Source organism: Ranitomeya variabilis, chromosome 3 (assembly GCF_051348905.1).
Source record: "Ranitomeya variabilis isolate aRanVar5 chromosome 3, aRanVar5.hap1, whole genome shotgun sequence".
Taxonomy (NCBI): domain Eukaryota; kingdom Metazoa; phylum Chordata; class Amphibia; order Anura; family Dendrobatidae; genus Ranitomeya; species Ranitomeya variabilis.
The window spans coordinates 488234488-488252041 of NC_135234.1; the positions used below are offsets into that span (position 1 = coordinate 488234488).

Consider the following 17554-nt stretch of genomic DNA (forward strand, 5'->3'; position numbering starts at 1 on the left):
TGAACTCCGTTTTCAGGCTCCCTCTTGTGGTCACAGATGGTATTGTGTGACTTTGGTTTTTTGGCTCCCCCTGGTGGTTTGGTTTATTATCCTGCGGGTCTGCTGGATCAGCTGCCTCGTTATTCACCAGGGAGGCTCCTATTTAGCTCTGCTTCACTTCCACTTGTTGCCGGCTGTCAATGTATTCAGTGCTATTCTGATTACTCCTGATTATCTCGTTTTCTGCCTCTTCAGGATAAGCTAAGTTCTGTTTGAATATTTTTTGCTCATCTGCCTGCAATATGATTTCTGTGTATGATGAGTCTAGTCCAGCTTGCTAACATGTGATTTATTTTTGCTGGTAAGCTCTGGGGTACGGAGTTGCTTCCCCCGCACCGTTAGTTGGTGCGGGGGCTCGAGCAATCTCTGCGTGGATATTTTGAATAGGGTTTTTTATTGACCGCACAGTTTCCTTCCTATTTTCTGCTATCTAGTATTAGCGGGCCTCATTTGCTAAATCTGATTTCATCTCTGCGTTTGTGCTTTCCCCTTAACTCACCGTTAATATTTGTGGGGGGCTATTCTATATCTTTGGGGTCTTCCACTGAGGCAAGTGAGGACTTACTTTCCCTCCAGGAATAGTCAGTTTCTCAGGCCGTGACGAGACGTCTAGGATTTTTTAGGTAACGTTCCACGGCTGCCTATAGTTGTTTGCGGATAGGATCAGGTTGCGGTCAATCTAGTTACCACTTCCCCAGAGCTAGTAGTCTGTTCAGTTACTTAGCTAGTCCGACCTGCGATCCTTGCCACTAGGATCATAACACCTTCCCCTCCGAACCCTGCTGTGTGCCCAAAAAGTAGATTTTCCCCACATGTAGGGTATCGGCATGCTCAGGAGAAATTGCACATCAAAATGAATTATTCATTTTCTCTTGTTACCCTTGCAAAAGTAAAAAAACATAGGTCTAAAAAAAATTTTTGTGAAAGAAAATTAAATGTTTATTTTTTCCTTACACATTCCAAAAATTCCTGTAAAGCACCCGAAGGGTTAATAAACTTCTTGAATATAGTTTTGAGCACCTTGAGCGGTGCAGTTTTTAAAATCGTGTCATTTTTGGGCATTTTCTGTCATATAGGCCCCTCAAAGTGACTTCAAGTGTGAGGTGGTCCCTCAAAAATGGTTTTGCAAATTTTGTTGTAAAAATGAGATATCGCTGGTCAAATTTTAACCCTTATAAGTTCCTAAAAAATAAATTATGTTTCCAAAATTATGCTGATGTAAAGTAGACATGTGGGAAATGTTATTTAATAACTATTTTGCATGATATGACTCTCTGATTTAAGGGCATAAAAATAAAATTTTTAAAATTGCAAAATTTTCAAAATTTTTGCCAAATTTCCGTTTTTTTCACAAATAAACGCAAGTCATATTGAAGAAATTTTACCGGTCTCCTAGTGTGCAATATGTTATGAGAAAACTCTTTAAGAATCACCAGGATCCGTTGAAGCATTCCAGAGTTATGACCTCATAAAGTGAAAGTGGTCAGAATTGTAAAAATTAGCCTGGTCATTTAGGTGAAAACTGGCTTTGTCTCAAAGGGGTTAAAGGGTATCTCCACTGCTATCTTTTAGATAGGTCATCAATATCAGATTAGAGGATGTTTGACATCAAACATTTCTACCCATCAGCTGGTTGTAATAAGTGCACTGTACTGCAGCTCTGCTAGTCCTCTCAGTGATAAACCCCTGCCATAGTCCTTCATATTCATCACAGAGGTGTTATTGCACACTACCACTAATTGACAGCTTCCTGCCAATGCTTATTGTAGGCAGAATTGTGTCAATTAAATGGTGCTGGTGTGGTAAGACTGCTCATCATTGAAAAGTCGAGTAGACAAAAAGTGATATTATCAAAACTACAGAAGCGTAAGTGACAGTGGATTAGAATCATGGTCTGAGACTTGGAGGCATAAACCTAATGGAAGATTTCCGATTATTACTCCACTGCTTTGTGTGAAGAAGATCACATGTAAATTTGTAAAAAAAATGTGCTGTTCAGATCTTTCTTCATGCTCTAAGTCAACGAAAAACTCCAGTCAATATTTAAGTTCTCATTCATAAATTTAGAACCCCATTCATTAATCCATGCCAAATTAACTCCCCATCAGAAACGACAAGTCTTTTTGACAACTATATTCAGCATGACTGGCTTTTCATCCAGCACTAGTTCCATCAGGCTTAGCTCCCTAGTAGTTTTTTTATTGTACTGAGGTTCCGCAGCTTCTCCTTAGGCATACTTATGGTGACTTGGACATTGTCAAGACCAGAAGAGAATGAAAAAGAGTTCCTGAATGGGAGATTGGACCAAACACGACGTTTGATAATTGGGGTATTTGTGTACGCTAAAATAGTAAGTACGGTATATTAATAACAATTTTTTCCTCACCATCGGAAGACAGGTTCAATATCCTTTAATTGTCATTTTTCATCTGCAACAAGGTTCCTCTAGTATGAGTGTAATGTTTGACTTAACCTTTAGGATGTCCAAATTCTGTTCACTGTTAGGTTACGTTTGCATACAATTTCAATCTAAGTGCTGTCTGTGTAAAAACTGATATCACGCGAGCATCACTTGGATCAATATTATTCAATTAGGCTTTTCAGATGAGTGTTTTTCCACATGGATCTTCAATGTGGTAAAAATTGCAGCATGCACTACTCTCTTCTGTATTTTGGATGAGATTCGCCAGATCAAATCTATGGACATGGAAGAAGAATCTGGTCCGTTTTACTCCAGATTTTTACAAATACAGCTCTGGCAAAAATTGAGAGACCACCACATCAAAACCCTGTCATGGGCAGCCCAATATCCAGACCTGAACCCCATTGAAAACCTTTGGAATGTAATCAAGAGGATGATGTATAGACACAAGCCATCAAACGAAGAACTGCTTAAATTTTTGCACCAGAAGCAGTGTGAAAGACTGGTGGAAAGCACTCCAAGATGCATGAAAGCTGTGATTAAAAATCATAGTTATTCCACAAAATATTGATTTCTGAACTCTTCCCGAGTTGAGACATTAGTATTGATGTTTCTAAATGATTATGTGTTAGGGCTGGCAGAATGCACCAAATAATATTAAAGAGGATATAAGGTGTGTTCACAGCCCGGGGTCCACCGTGCAGATATGACACCTGCTGCTTAGCAATGACGGGCAGTAAATGGCGGTATAACATAAACACACACTGGTTAACTTCACCCGGTATGTAGAAGGGAAACCCTGTTGCGTCACAGGGCCGCAATACCGCATACCCCTGCCCCAAGGACACAGGGCTAGGGTCCCTCTAGACCCACTAGAATTCGGCACCACAACTGTGAGTGCCAGGGAAAAACTAGCTAAAGATTTACGGCACTGTGTGTGTACAGTGCCGCTCTGGCGGATGCCACTAACCATCCTACGCTTGGGCCAGGAAAGCGCACTATTTGCGCATGGCGTCACGCTGCTTTAGACGCAGTACTGTCGGGCCTTGTGCTAGATGGCACAATCTGGCACTAGTTAGCTCCAATCACCCACACTCAGTCAACAAGATTAGGGAAGGGGATCAATTAGGAGCTTTCATCAGATTGCATCCACACATCCACACATACATGATTTTGGATTTATACTAGTGCATGGCCGAGCGGCCATGCAAACCTTTTATAGCTGTGTCCTTCCGGGACCTTCCCCATGGTCCAATTAGGACCGCTTCAGGACCTGAGCATGTGACCCCCGACCTCCGAAGAGAGGTTGTCCCACGGGCTTGCTCAATTGACAAAAAGTCCCTGATGCCTGGAGCATCTGCTTGCCGCTGACTAATGCTGTTTGTAATAGATGAACCTGGGATGACAGCATTAACCAGACGCTCAGCATCAGCTTGAGCAAGACACTGGGACTGCCGTCTCTGCTGAGCTGGCTCCTCTGCGACTGGGGAAGAATGGGAGACTGTAGAGGACATGGTTTGAGATTCCCCCTGTGGAGTGGCATTATTTGAGGTTTGAAAGCACTGTTTTTTGTTTTGTTTTTTACCATTTCTCCTTTTCAGAAAAAAAATTAAAAATGTATTGCTTGGAAATTTGGAGACATGTTGTAAGAAGTTTATAGAATAAAAGAACAATTTACATTTTACTCAAAAAATATACTTATAAAGAGAAAACTCAGACAAACTGAACATTTTGCAGTGGTCTGTTAGTTTTTGCCAGAGCTGTACATCAATATTCTTTAACGCAGTAAATTGCATTTGGTCTTGTAAATTGTATTCACTGCTAAAAATGAATGACATGGATTGTATATGAATGACAATACATAAGAAAAACTGACCATTTTTCTGGATAAAAATAGACAATTTTTTCTATGATCTTTATGTTGTTTTTACACCTTTGCCAGGCACAAATCCTTTACAACCTACTTCTGTGGTAGCAAACAAACTTCCAGGTGTATAAGTGGTTGTGTTTATTGTTATATATTGTTTACATCCCAATATTTCCTAGTGTGGACAAGTAGTGAAAAATAATTTAGTTATGGATTTCAGAACAAGAGTAAGATGTTCATCAGTTTCTAATATTCAGCACAATATTTGCTTTTTTGTCTTTCTTTTTGTTGTTGGCAGCGGAAAGAGATATCAGTGTCTACTGCGGTGTGCAGACAATTACAATGAAGATAAACTTTTGCACAGTTCTTTTTTCTGGTTATTCGGAAACAGACTTATCACTTAATGGGAAACATGGTGATGCTCATTGCAGAGGCTTCATAAACAACAATACTTTCCCGGCAGTGGTTATTTTTACCATCAACCTGAGCACCTTGGAATCTTGTGCAAATAACCTAGTGGTAAGCTACGCTTTTTACAAATCTTTCTCTGTTTATATTGCTTGAATTTATTTTTCTTTTGTACAAGAAAAGTTAGATTCTCGGAACTGTAGGACACACGTCGGTGCCAATCAGTAGGGTCTTTACTTTGTATGGCACTGCATTACCATATTGATCTTGGTTCTATTTACTCTGTTCGTCTGGATAATGTGTTACATAATTTAACTGGCTATTAACCTGAATAAAATAATAAAATAAAATAATACGTAATTTTATTTATCTCCAGAAGGATTACTAAGGTAAAATATGACAAAAACAGATAAATGCACAAAACATGATAAAGAACCAAATATTAGAATCTGATAAAGCCACTAAAGATCTCCTTAGAACACATATAAAAATGACTGAGGACTAGTGTTGAGCATTCCGATACCGCAAGTATCGGGTATCGGCCGATACTTGCGGTATCGGAATTCCGATACCGGGATTCCGATACTTGCCGCGTATCGGATACCGGAATCGGAAGTTCTAAGATTCAAAAAGCAGAAATTCAGCCAATGAGATTGATTCCAAGTGTGGGCACATCCTGTTTAGCATGGAGGGCATGAAACTACTGGCAAGGCTGTGATTGGCTGGTGTAATGATGTCATGATGCAGTTTAAAAGTCGCTGGCGCCATTTTGCGATCACTCTGCTGTGAATTCAGTTAGTGACAGGACGCTGTTTGCTGACTGAGGGACAGTTTAGAGATAGCGATTTGCTTCTTTGTGCTTTCCAAAGGCTAATTTAGCAACCGCTGTGTTCACCTACTATTCACCTTGCTTTTGCCTTGTAGCGCTGTTTTCACAGCGATCTGCAGGGTCTGTGTGTGTGTGTGTGTGAGTGCAGCCCAGTCTCCAGTCTGAGTGCAGCCACATAGGCCATCCATAGTTGGTTGTATTCAGTTCAGGGAGGGTGGTTCATTGCCTCATACTGTTCCTTTTTTTTTTTTTTTTCCCAAGTAGTGTAGTCTGCTGCTAATTTATTCAAAAAAATCCTATTAGTGTCTTTCCACCCGTCTCCAGCTAATTTGTGGAAAAACACTACATAGGATAAAGTAGAGGAGGGTTTTTGGGCCTTGCAGCGCCGTTTACGGCTGTCTGCACGGTCTCCGTGTGACTGCAGCTCGCCCTGTAATCTGTGAGCAGCTGTAGCCTGGTTGTCTCCAGCTCAGGGTTTTTCACTGCGTCATACCGCCAAATCAATTTTCTTTTTTTTCAAAGTAGTGTAGTCTGCTGCTAATTAATTTTAAAAAATCCTATTAGTGTCTTTCCACCCGTCTCCAGCTAATTTGTGGAAAAACACTACATAGGATAAAGTAGAGGAGGGTTTTTGGGCCTTGCAGCGCCGTTTACGGCTGTCTGCACGGTCTCCGTGTGACTGCAGCTCGCCCTGTAATCTGTGAGCAGCTGTAGCCTGGTTGTCTCCAGCTCAGGGTTTTTCACTGCGTCATACCGCCAAATCAATTTTCTTTTTTTTCAAAGTAGTGTAGTCTGCTGCTAATTAATTTAAAAAAATCCTATTAGTGTCTTTCCACCCGTCTCCAGCTAATTTGTGGAAAAACACTACATAGGATAAAGTAGAGGAGGGTTTTTGGGCCTTGCAGCGCCGTTTACGGCTGTCTGCACGGTCTCCGTGTGACTGCAGCTCGCCCTGTAATCTGTGAGCAGCTATAGCCTGGTTGTCTCCAGCTCAGGGTTTTTCACTGCGTCATACTGCCAAATCAATTTTCTTTTTTTTCAAAGTAGTGTAGTCTGCTGCTAATTAATTTAAAAAAATCCTATTAGTGTCTTTCCACCCGTCTCCAGCTAATTTGTGGAAAAACACTACATAGGATAAAGTAGAGGAGGGTTTTTGGGCCTTGCAGCGCCGTTTACGGCTGTCTGCACGGTCTCCGTGTGACTGCAGCTCGCCCTGTAATCTGTGAGCAGCTATAGCCTGGTTGTCTCCAGCTCAGGGTTTTTCACTGCGTCATACCGCCAAATCAATTTTCTTTTTTTTCCAAATAGTGTAGTCTGCTGCTAATTTATTCAAAAAAATCCTATTAGTGTCTTTCCACCCGTCTCCAGCTAATTTGTGGAAAAACACTACATAGGATAAAGTAGAGGAGGGTTTTTGGGCCTTGTAGCGCCGTTTACGTCTGTCTGCATGGTCTCCGTGTGACTGCAGCTCTATCTGTTGTCAGTTCAGCCCCCAAAAAATAAATAAATAATAAAGTTCACCAAACACACCAGTTACACCACTTTACATTTCTGTAGGCCACATTAGCTCATATTAAAGTCTAGTCCACACTTTAGATAATTAGTGCTTCTTATACCTGTTAGGAGGAGTTGCTCAGGAATAAGCACACAAATCCGTTAGTACTTTTCTGCTTATCTTTATCAGTCAACCAAGATGAAGAAGGCAGTGAGTAAGGCACGGGGGCGTGGGAGCCGTCGCGGAGCAGGGAGGGGACGTGGGGATTCTGTGCCTGCTGCGGGCACCGGTGACTCATCAGCACCCACTTTCACCAGGCAACAGTCGTTCATGCGAAGCTTTGTGTCCGAGCGCCGTACACCGCTGCTGCGTGAAGAACAAATTGAAGCTGTTGTCGGATGGATGGCAGCTAATGCATCAACTTCCATTAGTGCCACATCCTCTCAGACACAGAGCACTGGAGAGCAGCCATCTGTCTCTTCACCACCTGCCAAATTGCCCAGGCAGACAGAGAGCCCAGGACAGGAGCCGTCTCTACTTCTGTTCTCTGAATCTCTTGGCTTGGAAACAGGGGGCCAGCCAAGCAGCATTGGAGAAATGGAAGAAGAGGCAGGGTGCAGTGATGCCCAACAGCTTTTTCTGTCTTCCTCTGAAGAGGCGGGTGGGCCAGTGGCTCCGGTCACCACATCGCAGGCCGCATCAGCTGATGATGACACTCAGGTGCCACTTACTGGTGCGTGCTCTGCTGCTGAGACTACCCAGGAGGAGCAGTTGGGGGCAGAGGGTAGTGTAGATGATGAGGTCCTCGACCCATCTTGGCGTGAGGGACAGGAAGGTGGTGGGAGCAGCTCTGAGGAAGAGATTCCCCGTACGGCCCAAAGAGGGAGAGGGAGGGGGAAGACTGCGGATCCTGCAGCCTCCGCTTTGGCACCCGTTAGGAGCATGTCTCTTCCAAAAGCCAAAAAGGGCGCTCCCAAGACTTGCAGTGCCTGGTCCTTTTTTGACACAGTTGCAGATGACATTTGCTATGTCAGATGCAACGTGTGTCATCAAAAAGTCAAAAGAGGGAAAAATGTCAGCAACCTCAATACCTCCAACATGTGGAAACATGTGCGCAACAGGCACCCGGCGGAGTTAGAAAAACACACTGAAGAGGTAGGCCAACCAACAGCAGCAGCTACCACCTCTTCAGCTCGTGTTGCCTCTTCCTCTACCTCACACGCAGCTGGTTCGGCGTCCTCCCAGGATCGCCGTGGAAGAACCTCTGCCCCTGTTGTCCAGAGACCCGCTGTAATTCCACCCGCAGCGCCACTTTCCCAGTCATCCACACACTCCCAGCCCAGTCTACAGCCATCGGTAGTACAGGCATGGGAGAAAAGGCGGCCTTTCTCGTCAAACCACCCACGAGCACAGGCTCTGACTGCAGGCATTGCCAAACTTCTGTCACTGGAAATGCTGTCATTCAGGCTGGTGGAGACTGACAGCTTCCGTGACTTGATGTCATTGGCAGTCCCACAGTACAATGTGCCCAGCCGCTTTTACTTCAGCAGGCAAGCCGTCCCTGCCCTGCAGAAGCATGTGGAGGGACACATAAAACACGCGCTACTGAACGCCGTCAGTAGCAAGGTCCACCTCACCACCGATGCGTGGACCAGTCAACATGGACAGGGGCGATACCTTTCCCTCACTGCCCATTGGGTTAATGTCGTTGAGCCGGGTACAGACCGTGCGAGTGGCGCAGGACGTGTCCTGCCCACTCCAAGGATTGCAGGAATCCATTCTGTACGCATTGACTCCTCCTCTTACACCAGTTCCTCAGAATCATCGCTGCAGGAGCCGTCACAGTCCACCTCCACATGGACCCGTGATGAACGTGTACCTGTTACGACCGACATGAGCACAGCCGTGGCCAAACGTCAACAGGCCGTCTTGAAATTAATTTTCTTGGGGAATCGTAGCCACACAGCGCAGGAGCTCTGGAATGCCATCAAGCAGGAGAGCGATGTGTGGTTTGTGCCAGCGAATCTCCAGCCAGGCATGGTAGTGTGTGATAATGGCCGAAATCTGGTGGCAGCTCTGGGCCTCGGCAACCTCACTCACATCCCATGTCTGGCACATGTGCTCAATTTGGTCGTGCAGAGCTTTTTGAGGGACTATCCGGATCTTGATGCACTGCTGCACAAGGTCCGCCTAGAGTGTGCTCACTTGCGGCGTTCCAGCACGGCAAAAGCGCGCATTGCGGCTCTGCAGCGCCGACACCGCCTGCCGGAACATCGCATCATATGTGACCTACCTACCAGGTGGAATTCCACGTTACATATGTTGGAGCGGTTGTGTGAGCAGCAGCAAGCTGTAATGGAGTACCAGCTGCTTCAGGCGCAAAAAAGTCGCAGTCAGCGCCGTACAGACTTCACAACCACAGAGTGGGCCACTATGAATGACGTCTGCCAGGTTTTGCGTCCCTTTGATTATTCCACGCGGATGGCGAGTGCAGATGATGCACTAGTCAGCATGACTGTCCCCCTTATCTGCCTGCTTGAAAAATCACTGCAAGCGCTAAGGGATGATGTTGTGGAAGAGGTGGAGGATGAGGATTCACCATTTCCATCATCTTCTGGACAGTCAGCGCCACGTGGTTCCTCACAAACGCGTAGGCAGGGGACCGTTTGTGAGGAGGATGAGGAGGAGTCAATGGAGGAGGAAGACATCCGTCCAGAGGAGGGAGTTACACAATTGTCCAGTACTCAGTGTGTACAGCGAGGGTGGGGTGATGACGAGCGGGCAGAGATCACGCCTCCAGCAGGGGACAGCGTTTCTTGGGCAGTTGGCAGTCTGCAGCACATGGTGGATTACATGCTGCAGTGCCTGAGAAACGACCGCCGCATCGCCCACATTCTCAACATGTCTGATTATTGGGTGTTCACCCTCCTCGATCCTCGCTACCGGGACAACGTAGAAAGCCTCATCACACCGTTGAACCGGGAGCGAAAAATGCGGGAGTACCAAGACACACTGGTCAATTCCATCATCTTCTCCATTCCAACTGAGAGAAGTGCTGCTAGTGCATTCCAAAGCAGCTCAGTGCGTCCAGGCCGTGGTGGAGGCTCTGCACAAAGAGGGAGCAGAAGCAGTGCCTCTGCCCAAGGCAAGACCAGTATGGCCGAACTGTGGCACAGTTTTCTGTGCCCGCCACAAAAGTCTACACCATCACAGACGGCTCCAGTCAGCAGGAGGCAACGGTTCCGTCAGATGGTGACAGACTACATGTCTTGCCCTCTTGCTGTACTCCCAGACGGCTCTTCCCCTTTCAAGTTTTGGGTCTCAAAGCTGGATACATGGCCAGAGCTAAGCCAGTATGCATTGGAGGTGCTGTCTTGCCCTGCGGCCAGTGTATTATCGGAACGTGTCTTTAGTGCTGCAGGTGGTGTACTAACTGACCGTCGCATGCGACTATCCTCCGATAACGTTGACCGGCTTACTTTCCTGAAAATGAACAAGGCCTGGATATCGCCGGAATTTGCCACTCCTCCTCCTGATTGAATAATTAGGTCACTGTATACGTTATCCAGGTCTCCTGTTGTGTTCATCTTTCTACCACCTGAACTTAAATTCCTGGGCTCCAACACCGCCAGTTGAGGCTCAGACGTGCCGTCTGCACAGTCAAAACATACGACCCAGTGTTATTGGGTTTCAGTAACGTCAGCTGATCCCCAGCTGTGTAGCCGGCAATGTGTCATGCGACCGCCACGCTGACACAACAACTGAAATGTAAGGGAATCTGTCCCCCCCCCCCAAGGCGTTTGTTACTGAAAGAGCCACCTTGTGCAGCAGTAATGCTGCCCAAGGAAAAGGTAGCTATTTTTGTTTAGCTCCTTGCACACGCAGAACTTAACACTTATAAAATGTGTCCACTGATACCGTAAAACCGTCCCGGAGGTGGGACTTTCCTTCGTAATGTGACGCAGCCCAGCCGTCATTCCTACCCCCCCGGCGCCGCGCACCGGCTCCTCAGCGTTGTTTTATTCCGTCCAGGAGCCTGCGCTGTTATGTTATCCCGTGGCCAGGCACACTTAGCGCTGCCCGTCTTCTGGCATCATTTGGTGTCTGGATGGCTGCGCCTGTGCGGCCGCGCTGGCAGAGAGCCCGCCTCGCAGTGTCTTCTGATTTAATCCCACTGGGGGCCTGGGATCCATGGACATGCGCAGTGCATATCTGAACCTCCACCTCTCACTCATTTCCCTATGGCTTCTTCAGACTGTTCGGTGTCAGCTGGTCCCTAACAGCATGCCACGGCCGTGACACCGCACAGTCTGAAGAAGCCATAGGGAGATGAGTGAGAGGTGGAGGTTCAGATATGCACTGCGCATGTCCATGGATCCCAGGCCCCCAGTGGGATTAAATCAGAAGACACTGCGAGGCGGGCTCTCTGCCAGCGCGGCCGCACAGGCGCAGCCATCCAGACACCAAATGATGCCAGAAGACGGGCAGCGCTAAGTGTGCCTGGCCACGGGATAACATAACAGCGCAGGCTCCTGGACGGAATAAAACAACGCTGAGGAGCCGGTGCGCGGCGCCGGGGGGGTAGGAATGACGGCTGGGCTGCGTCACATTACGAAGGAAAGTCCCACCTCCGGGACGGTTTTACGGTTGCAGGGGACACATTTTATAAGTGTTTAGTTCTGTGTTTGCAAGGAGCATGATGAAAAGAGCCACCTTTTCCTTTTGCATCTTTTGTGCTGCACAAGCTGGCTCTTTCAGCTACAAACGCCTTGGGGGGGGGTTAAAGGTTCCCTTTCGACTTTCTCAGGCTTCGGCCTACATTGTGTTCCTCTGCTTTTCCACCTGTCCCTGGGCTCCAACACCGCTAGTTGTTGCCTGGTAGTGCTGTACGCACAGTCCCAACAGTCGCTCCTCTGTTATTGGGGTTCAGTAACGTCAGCTGTTCCCCTGCTGTGTGTGTGGCAATCCCTCCTACCTCCTCCTACCTCCTCCTCCTCCACCTGTCCCTGGGCTCCAACACCGCCAGTTGCCGTCCAGAAGTGCTGTACGCACAGTCAACAGTCCCTCCTCTGTTATTGGGGTTCAGTAACGTCAGCTGTTCCCCTGCTGTGTGTGTGGCAATCCCTCCTACCTCCTCCTACCTCCTCCAACCTCCTCCTCCTCCACCTGTCCCTGGGCTCCAACACCGCCAGTTGCCGTCCAGAAGTGCTGTACGCACAGTCAACAGTCGCTCCTCTGTTATTGGGGTTCAGTAACGTCAGCTGTTCCCCTGCTGTGTGTGTGGCAATCCCTCCTACCTCCTCCTACCTCCTCCAACCTCCTCCTCCTCCACCTGTCCCTGGGCTCCAACACCGCCAGTTGCCGTCCAGAAGTGCTGTACGCACAGTCAACAGTCCCTCCTCTGTTATTGGGGTTCAGTAACGTCAGCTGTTCCCCTGCTGTGTGTGTGGCAATCCCTCCTACCTCCTCCTACCTCCTCCTCCTCCACCTGCCCCTGGGCTCCAACACCGCCAGTTGCCGTCCAGAAGTGCTGTACGCACAGTCAACAGTCCCTCCTCTGTTATTGGGGTTCAGTAACGTCAGCTGTTCCCCTGCTGTGTGTGTGGCAATCCCTCCTACCTCCTCCTACCTCCTCCAACCTCCTCCTCCTCCACCTGTCCCTGGGCTCCAACACCGCCAGTTGCCGTCCAGAAGTGCTGTACGCACAGTCAACAGTCCCTCCTCTGTTATTGGGGTTCAGTAACGTCAGCTGTTCCCCTGCTGTGTGTGTGGCAATCCCTCCTACCTCCTCCAACCTCCTCCTCCTCCACCTGTCCCTGGGCTCCAACACCGCCAGTTGCCGTCCAGAAGTGCTGTACGCACAGTCAACAGTCCCTCCTCTGTTATTGGGGTTCAGTAACGTCAGCTGTTCCCCTGCTGTGTGTGTGGCAATCCCTCCTACCTCCTCCAACCTCCTCCTCCTCCACCTGTCCCTGGGCTCCAACACCGCCAGTTGCCGTCCAGAAGTGCTGTACGCACAGAGCCAAACACCTCGCCAATGTGTTAGTGGGGTTCAGCACCGCCAGCTGTTCCCCTGCTGTGTATACGGCAACGTGTACTGCGACCGCCACGCAGTCACAACAAGTTTACTTTAAGGGAACCTGTCCCCCCCCCCCCAGGCGTTTGTTACTGAAGGAGCCACCTTGTGCAGCAGTAATGATGCAAAGGGAAAAAGTGCCTCTTTTCGTGATGCTCCTTGCACATGCTGAACCAAACACTTATGAAATGTGTCCCCACACAGCGTTACACCGTCCGGTAGGTGGAACTTTCCTTTGTCGTGTGACGCAGCACAGCCATCATTTTTACCCCCTTGGCGCCGTGCGCCCCCTCCTCAGCGTTGTTTGAATCTGTCCCGGAGCCTGCGCTGTTAGGTTAGCCCTTGGCCATGCACACATGTTGCGCTGCCCGTCTTCTGACCTCATTTGGTGTCAGGCTGGCTGCGCCTGTGCGGGTGCGCTGGCCGAGATCCCGCCTCGCAGTGTCGTCTAATGTAATCCCACCGCGGGCCTGTGATCCGTGCCCGTGCGCAGTGCATATCCTCTCCTCTCACTCCCCTCCCTATGGCTTCTTCAGACTGTGCGATGTCAGCTGGTCCCTAATAGCATGCCACGGCCGTGACACCGCACAGTCTGAAAAAGCCGTAGGGAGGGGAGTGAGAGGAGAGGATATGCACTGCGCACGGGCACGGATCACAGGCCCGCGGTGGGATTACATGAGACGACACTGCGAGGCGGGATCTCGGCCAGCGCACCCGCACAGGCGCAGCCAGCCTGACACCAAATGAGGTCAGAAGACGGGCAGCGCAACATGTGTGCATGGCCATGGGCTAACCTAACAGCGCAGGCTCCGGGACAGATTCAAACAACGCTGAGGAAGGGGCGAACGGCGACAAGGGGGTAAAAATGATGGCTGTGCTGCGTCACACGACAAAGGAAAGTTCCACCTACCGGACGGTTTAACGCTGTGTGGGGACACATTTCATAAATGTTAGGTTCCGCATGTACGAGGACCATAATTAAAAGAGCTAAGTTTACCTTTTCCAGCATTAGTGCTGTACACAATGGCTCTTTCAGCTACAAACGCCTGGGGGGGGGGGGGGTTAAAGGTTTCCTTTCAACTTGCTCGAGTGCAGGCTTCGGCCTACACTCCGCTCCCCCTGCTCCTCCTGCTGACCCTGGGCTCTAACACCGCCAGTTTTTGCCCAGATGTGCTAGCTGCACAGAGAAAAACACCAGCCAATGTGTCAGTGGGGTCCAGCACCGCCAGCTGTTCCCCTGCTGTGCAGCCGGCAACGTGTCCTGCAAAAGCCACGCAGACACAAGAACTGAAATTGAAGGGAACCTTTCCCCCCTCCCCCAGGTGTTTCTATGTTTTACAGCTACCTTGAACAGCAGTAATGCTGCATGTGTTCAAGGTGGCTCAGAAACTTATTCTCCTTGCCCATGTTGAAGTGAACACGTCTAAAATGTGTCCTCTGTGACCATTAAAACGTCCCTCAGGTGTGATTTGACTTTGTATTGACACACGCAACAAGCTCCTTGGTAACGCTGCCCGTCTTCTGGCATCATTGTTTGGCTGGCTGCGCTTCTGCGGCCGCCCTGACCCACACAACAGCCCTCGTTGTCTTATTTAATGGGACTGCGAGGGTGTGATTGATGGGCAGGATCAGTGCATCAGTTCGCCTGTCCCTCCTCTCCTTCCGCCTTCTTCGGACTGTGCGGCTTCATGGCCGTGGCATGCGATAAGGGATCAGATGACGCCGCACAGTCTGAAGCGGGTGTAAGGACCCGAGTGTGAGAGGCCAACATATGTGCTGCGCCAGGCCCTGAATCCCAGCCCCGCAGTGTTTTAACAATGTTAAGACACTGCGGGGCTGGGATTCATGGTCATCGCGAACCGCACCGGCCGACATTACATGATGCCAGAAGATGGGCAGCGCTAACGGCGCTAGGCCAGGGGATAACACGACAGCGCAGACTCCTGTACAGCAAATAACAACGCTCGGGAGGCTGCACCCAGCACCAAGGTGGGATTCTTGACACCTGTGCTGCGTCTCATTACAAAGGGAACTCTCGCCTCCATTACACAGTTTGACTGTATAAAGGGCTAAATGTTATACGTGTTCCATTCAGCGTGTGCAAGGAGAAAAATTACAAGAGCAACCTTTGACTTGCGCAGCACTGCTGCTGCATAAGCTGTGGCTCTTCTACTTTGTAACCCCTGAGGAGGGGTTAAAGGTGACTTTTGAAATCGGTTCAATTAGGCTTCGGCCTACACTCTGCTCCACCTGCAGAGCCCGGGCTCCAACAACGCTAGTTGCTGTCCGGAAGTGCTGGCTGCACAGAGCCAAACACCTCGCCAATGTGTCAGTGGGGTCCAGCACCGCCAGCTGTTCCCCTGCTGTGTAGCCGGCAACGTGTCCTGCAAAAGCCACGCAGACACAACACACCCAAAGCTGCCGCCTGTGCAGGCTTCGGCCTACACTCCCCTCCCCCTGCTCCTCCTCCTCCTGCTCCTCCTCCTGCTGTCCCTGGGCTCTAACACACCGCCAGTTTTTGCCCAGATGTGCTAGCTGCACAGAGAAAAACACCAGCCAATGTGTCAGTGGGGTCCAGCACCGCCAGCTGTTCCCCTGCTGTGCAGCCGGCAACGTGTCCTGCAAAAGCCACGCAGACACAAGAACTGAAATTGAAGGGAACCTGTCCCCCCTCCCCCAGGCGTTTTTACGTTATCCAGCCACCTTGTACAGCGGTAATGCTGCATGTGTGCAAGGTGGCTCAGAAACGTATTCTCCTCGCACATGTGGAACTGAAAACACGTCTGCAATGTGTCCTCTGTGTGACCATTTAACCGTCCCGGTGGTGTGACTTTCCTTTGTAATGACACGCTGCAACCCCCTTGGTAGCGCTGCCCGTCTTCTGGCATCATTGTTTGGCTGCCTGCGCCTCTGCGGCCGCCCTGACCCACACAACGCCCCTCGGTGTCTTATTTATTGGGACTGCGAGGGTGTGATTGATGGGCAGGATCAGTGCATCAGTTCGCCTGTCCCTCCTCTCCTTCCGCCTTCTTCGGACTGTGCGGCTTCATGGCCGTGGCATGCGATAAGGGATCAGATGACGCCGCACAGTCTGAAGCGGGTGTAAGGACCCGAGTGTGAGAGGCCAACATATGTGCTGCGCCAGGCCCTGAATCCCAGCCCCGCAGTGTTTTAACAATGTTAAGACACTGCGGGGCTGGGATTCATGGTCATCGCGAACCGCACCGGCCGACATTACATGATGCCAGAAGATGGGCAGCGCTAACGGCGCTAGGCCAGGGGATAACACGACAGCGCAGACTCCTGTACAGCAAATAACAACGCTCGGGAGGCTGCACCCAGCACCAAGGTGGGATTCTTGACACCTGTGCTGCGTCTCATTACAAAGGGAACTCTCGCCTCCATTACACAGTTTGACTGTATAAAGGGCTAAATGTTATACGTGTTCCATTCAGCGTGTGCAAGGAGAAAAATTACAAGAGCAACCTTTGACTTGCGCAGCACTGCTGCTGCATAAGCTGTGGCTCTTCTACTTTGTAACCCCTGAGGGGGGGTTAAAGGTGACTTTTGAAATCGGTTCAATTAGGCTTCGGCCTACACTCTGCTCCACCTGCAGAGCCCGGGCTCCAACAACGCTAGTTGCTGTCCGGAAGTGCTGGCTGCACAGAGCCAAACACCTCGCCAATGTGTCAGTGGGGTCCAGCACCGCCAGCTGTTCCCCTGCTGTGTAGCCGGCAACGTGTCCTGCAAAAGCCACGCAGACACAACACACCCAAAGCTGCCGCCTGTGCAGGCTTCGGCCTACACTCCCCTCCCCCTGCTCCTCCTCCTCCTGCTCCTCCTCCTGCTGTCCCTGGGCTCTAACACACCGCCAGTTTTTGCCCAGATGTGCTAGCTGCACAGAGAAAAACACCAGCCAATGTGTCAGTGGGGTCCAGCACCGCCAGCTGTTCCCCTGCTGTGCAGCCGGCAACGTGTCCTGCAAAAGCCACGCAGACACAAGAACTGAAATTGAAGGGAACCTGTCCCCCCTCCCCCAGGCGTTTTTACGTTATCCAGCCACCTTGTACAGCGGTAATGCTGCATGTGTGCAAGGTGGCTCAGAAACGTATTCTCCTCGCACATGTGGAACTGAAAACACGTCTGCAATGTGTCCTCTGTGTGACCATTTAACCGTCCCGGTGGTGTGACTTTCCTTTGTAATGACACGCTGCAACCCCCTTGGTAGCGCTGCCCGTCTTCTGGCATCATTGTTTGGCTGCCTGCGCCTCTGCGGCCGCCCTGACCCACACAACGCCCCTCGGTGTCTTATTTATTGGGACTGCGAGGGTGTGATTGATGGGCAGGATCAGTGCATCAGTTCGCCTGTCCCTCCTCTCCTTCCGCCTTCTTCGGACTGTGCGGCTTCATGGCCGTGG

General features: G+C 49.6%; 1 protein-coding gene across 1 annotated transcript in view; it reads left to right on the forward strand.

Moving 5' to 3' along the window:
- Nucleotides 1-17554, forward strand: part of LOC143817719 (zona pellucida-like domain-containing protein 1) — a 244961-nt gene that overhangs the window by 15539 nt on the left and 211868 nt on the right. Inside the window, exon 2 of the mRNA XM_077299207.1 lies at nucleotides 4586-4847. Coding sequence (XP_077155322.1) covers nucleotides 4586-4847 — 262 coding nt within the window. The remainder of the gene's footprint in view (nucleotides 1-4585; nucleotides 4848-17554) is intronic.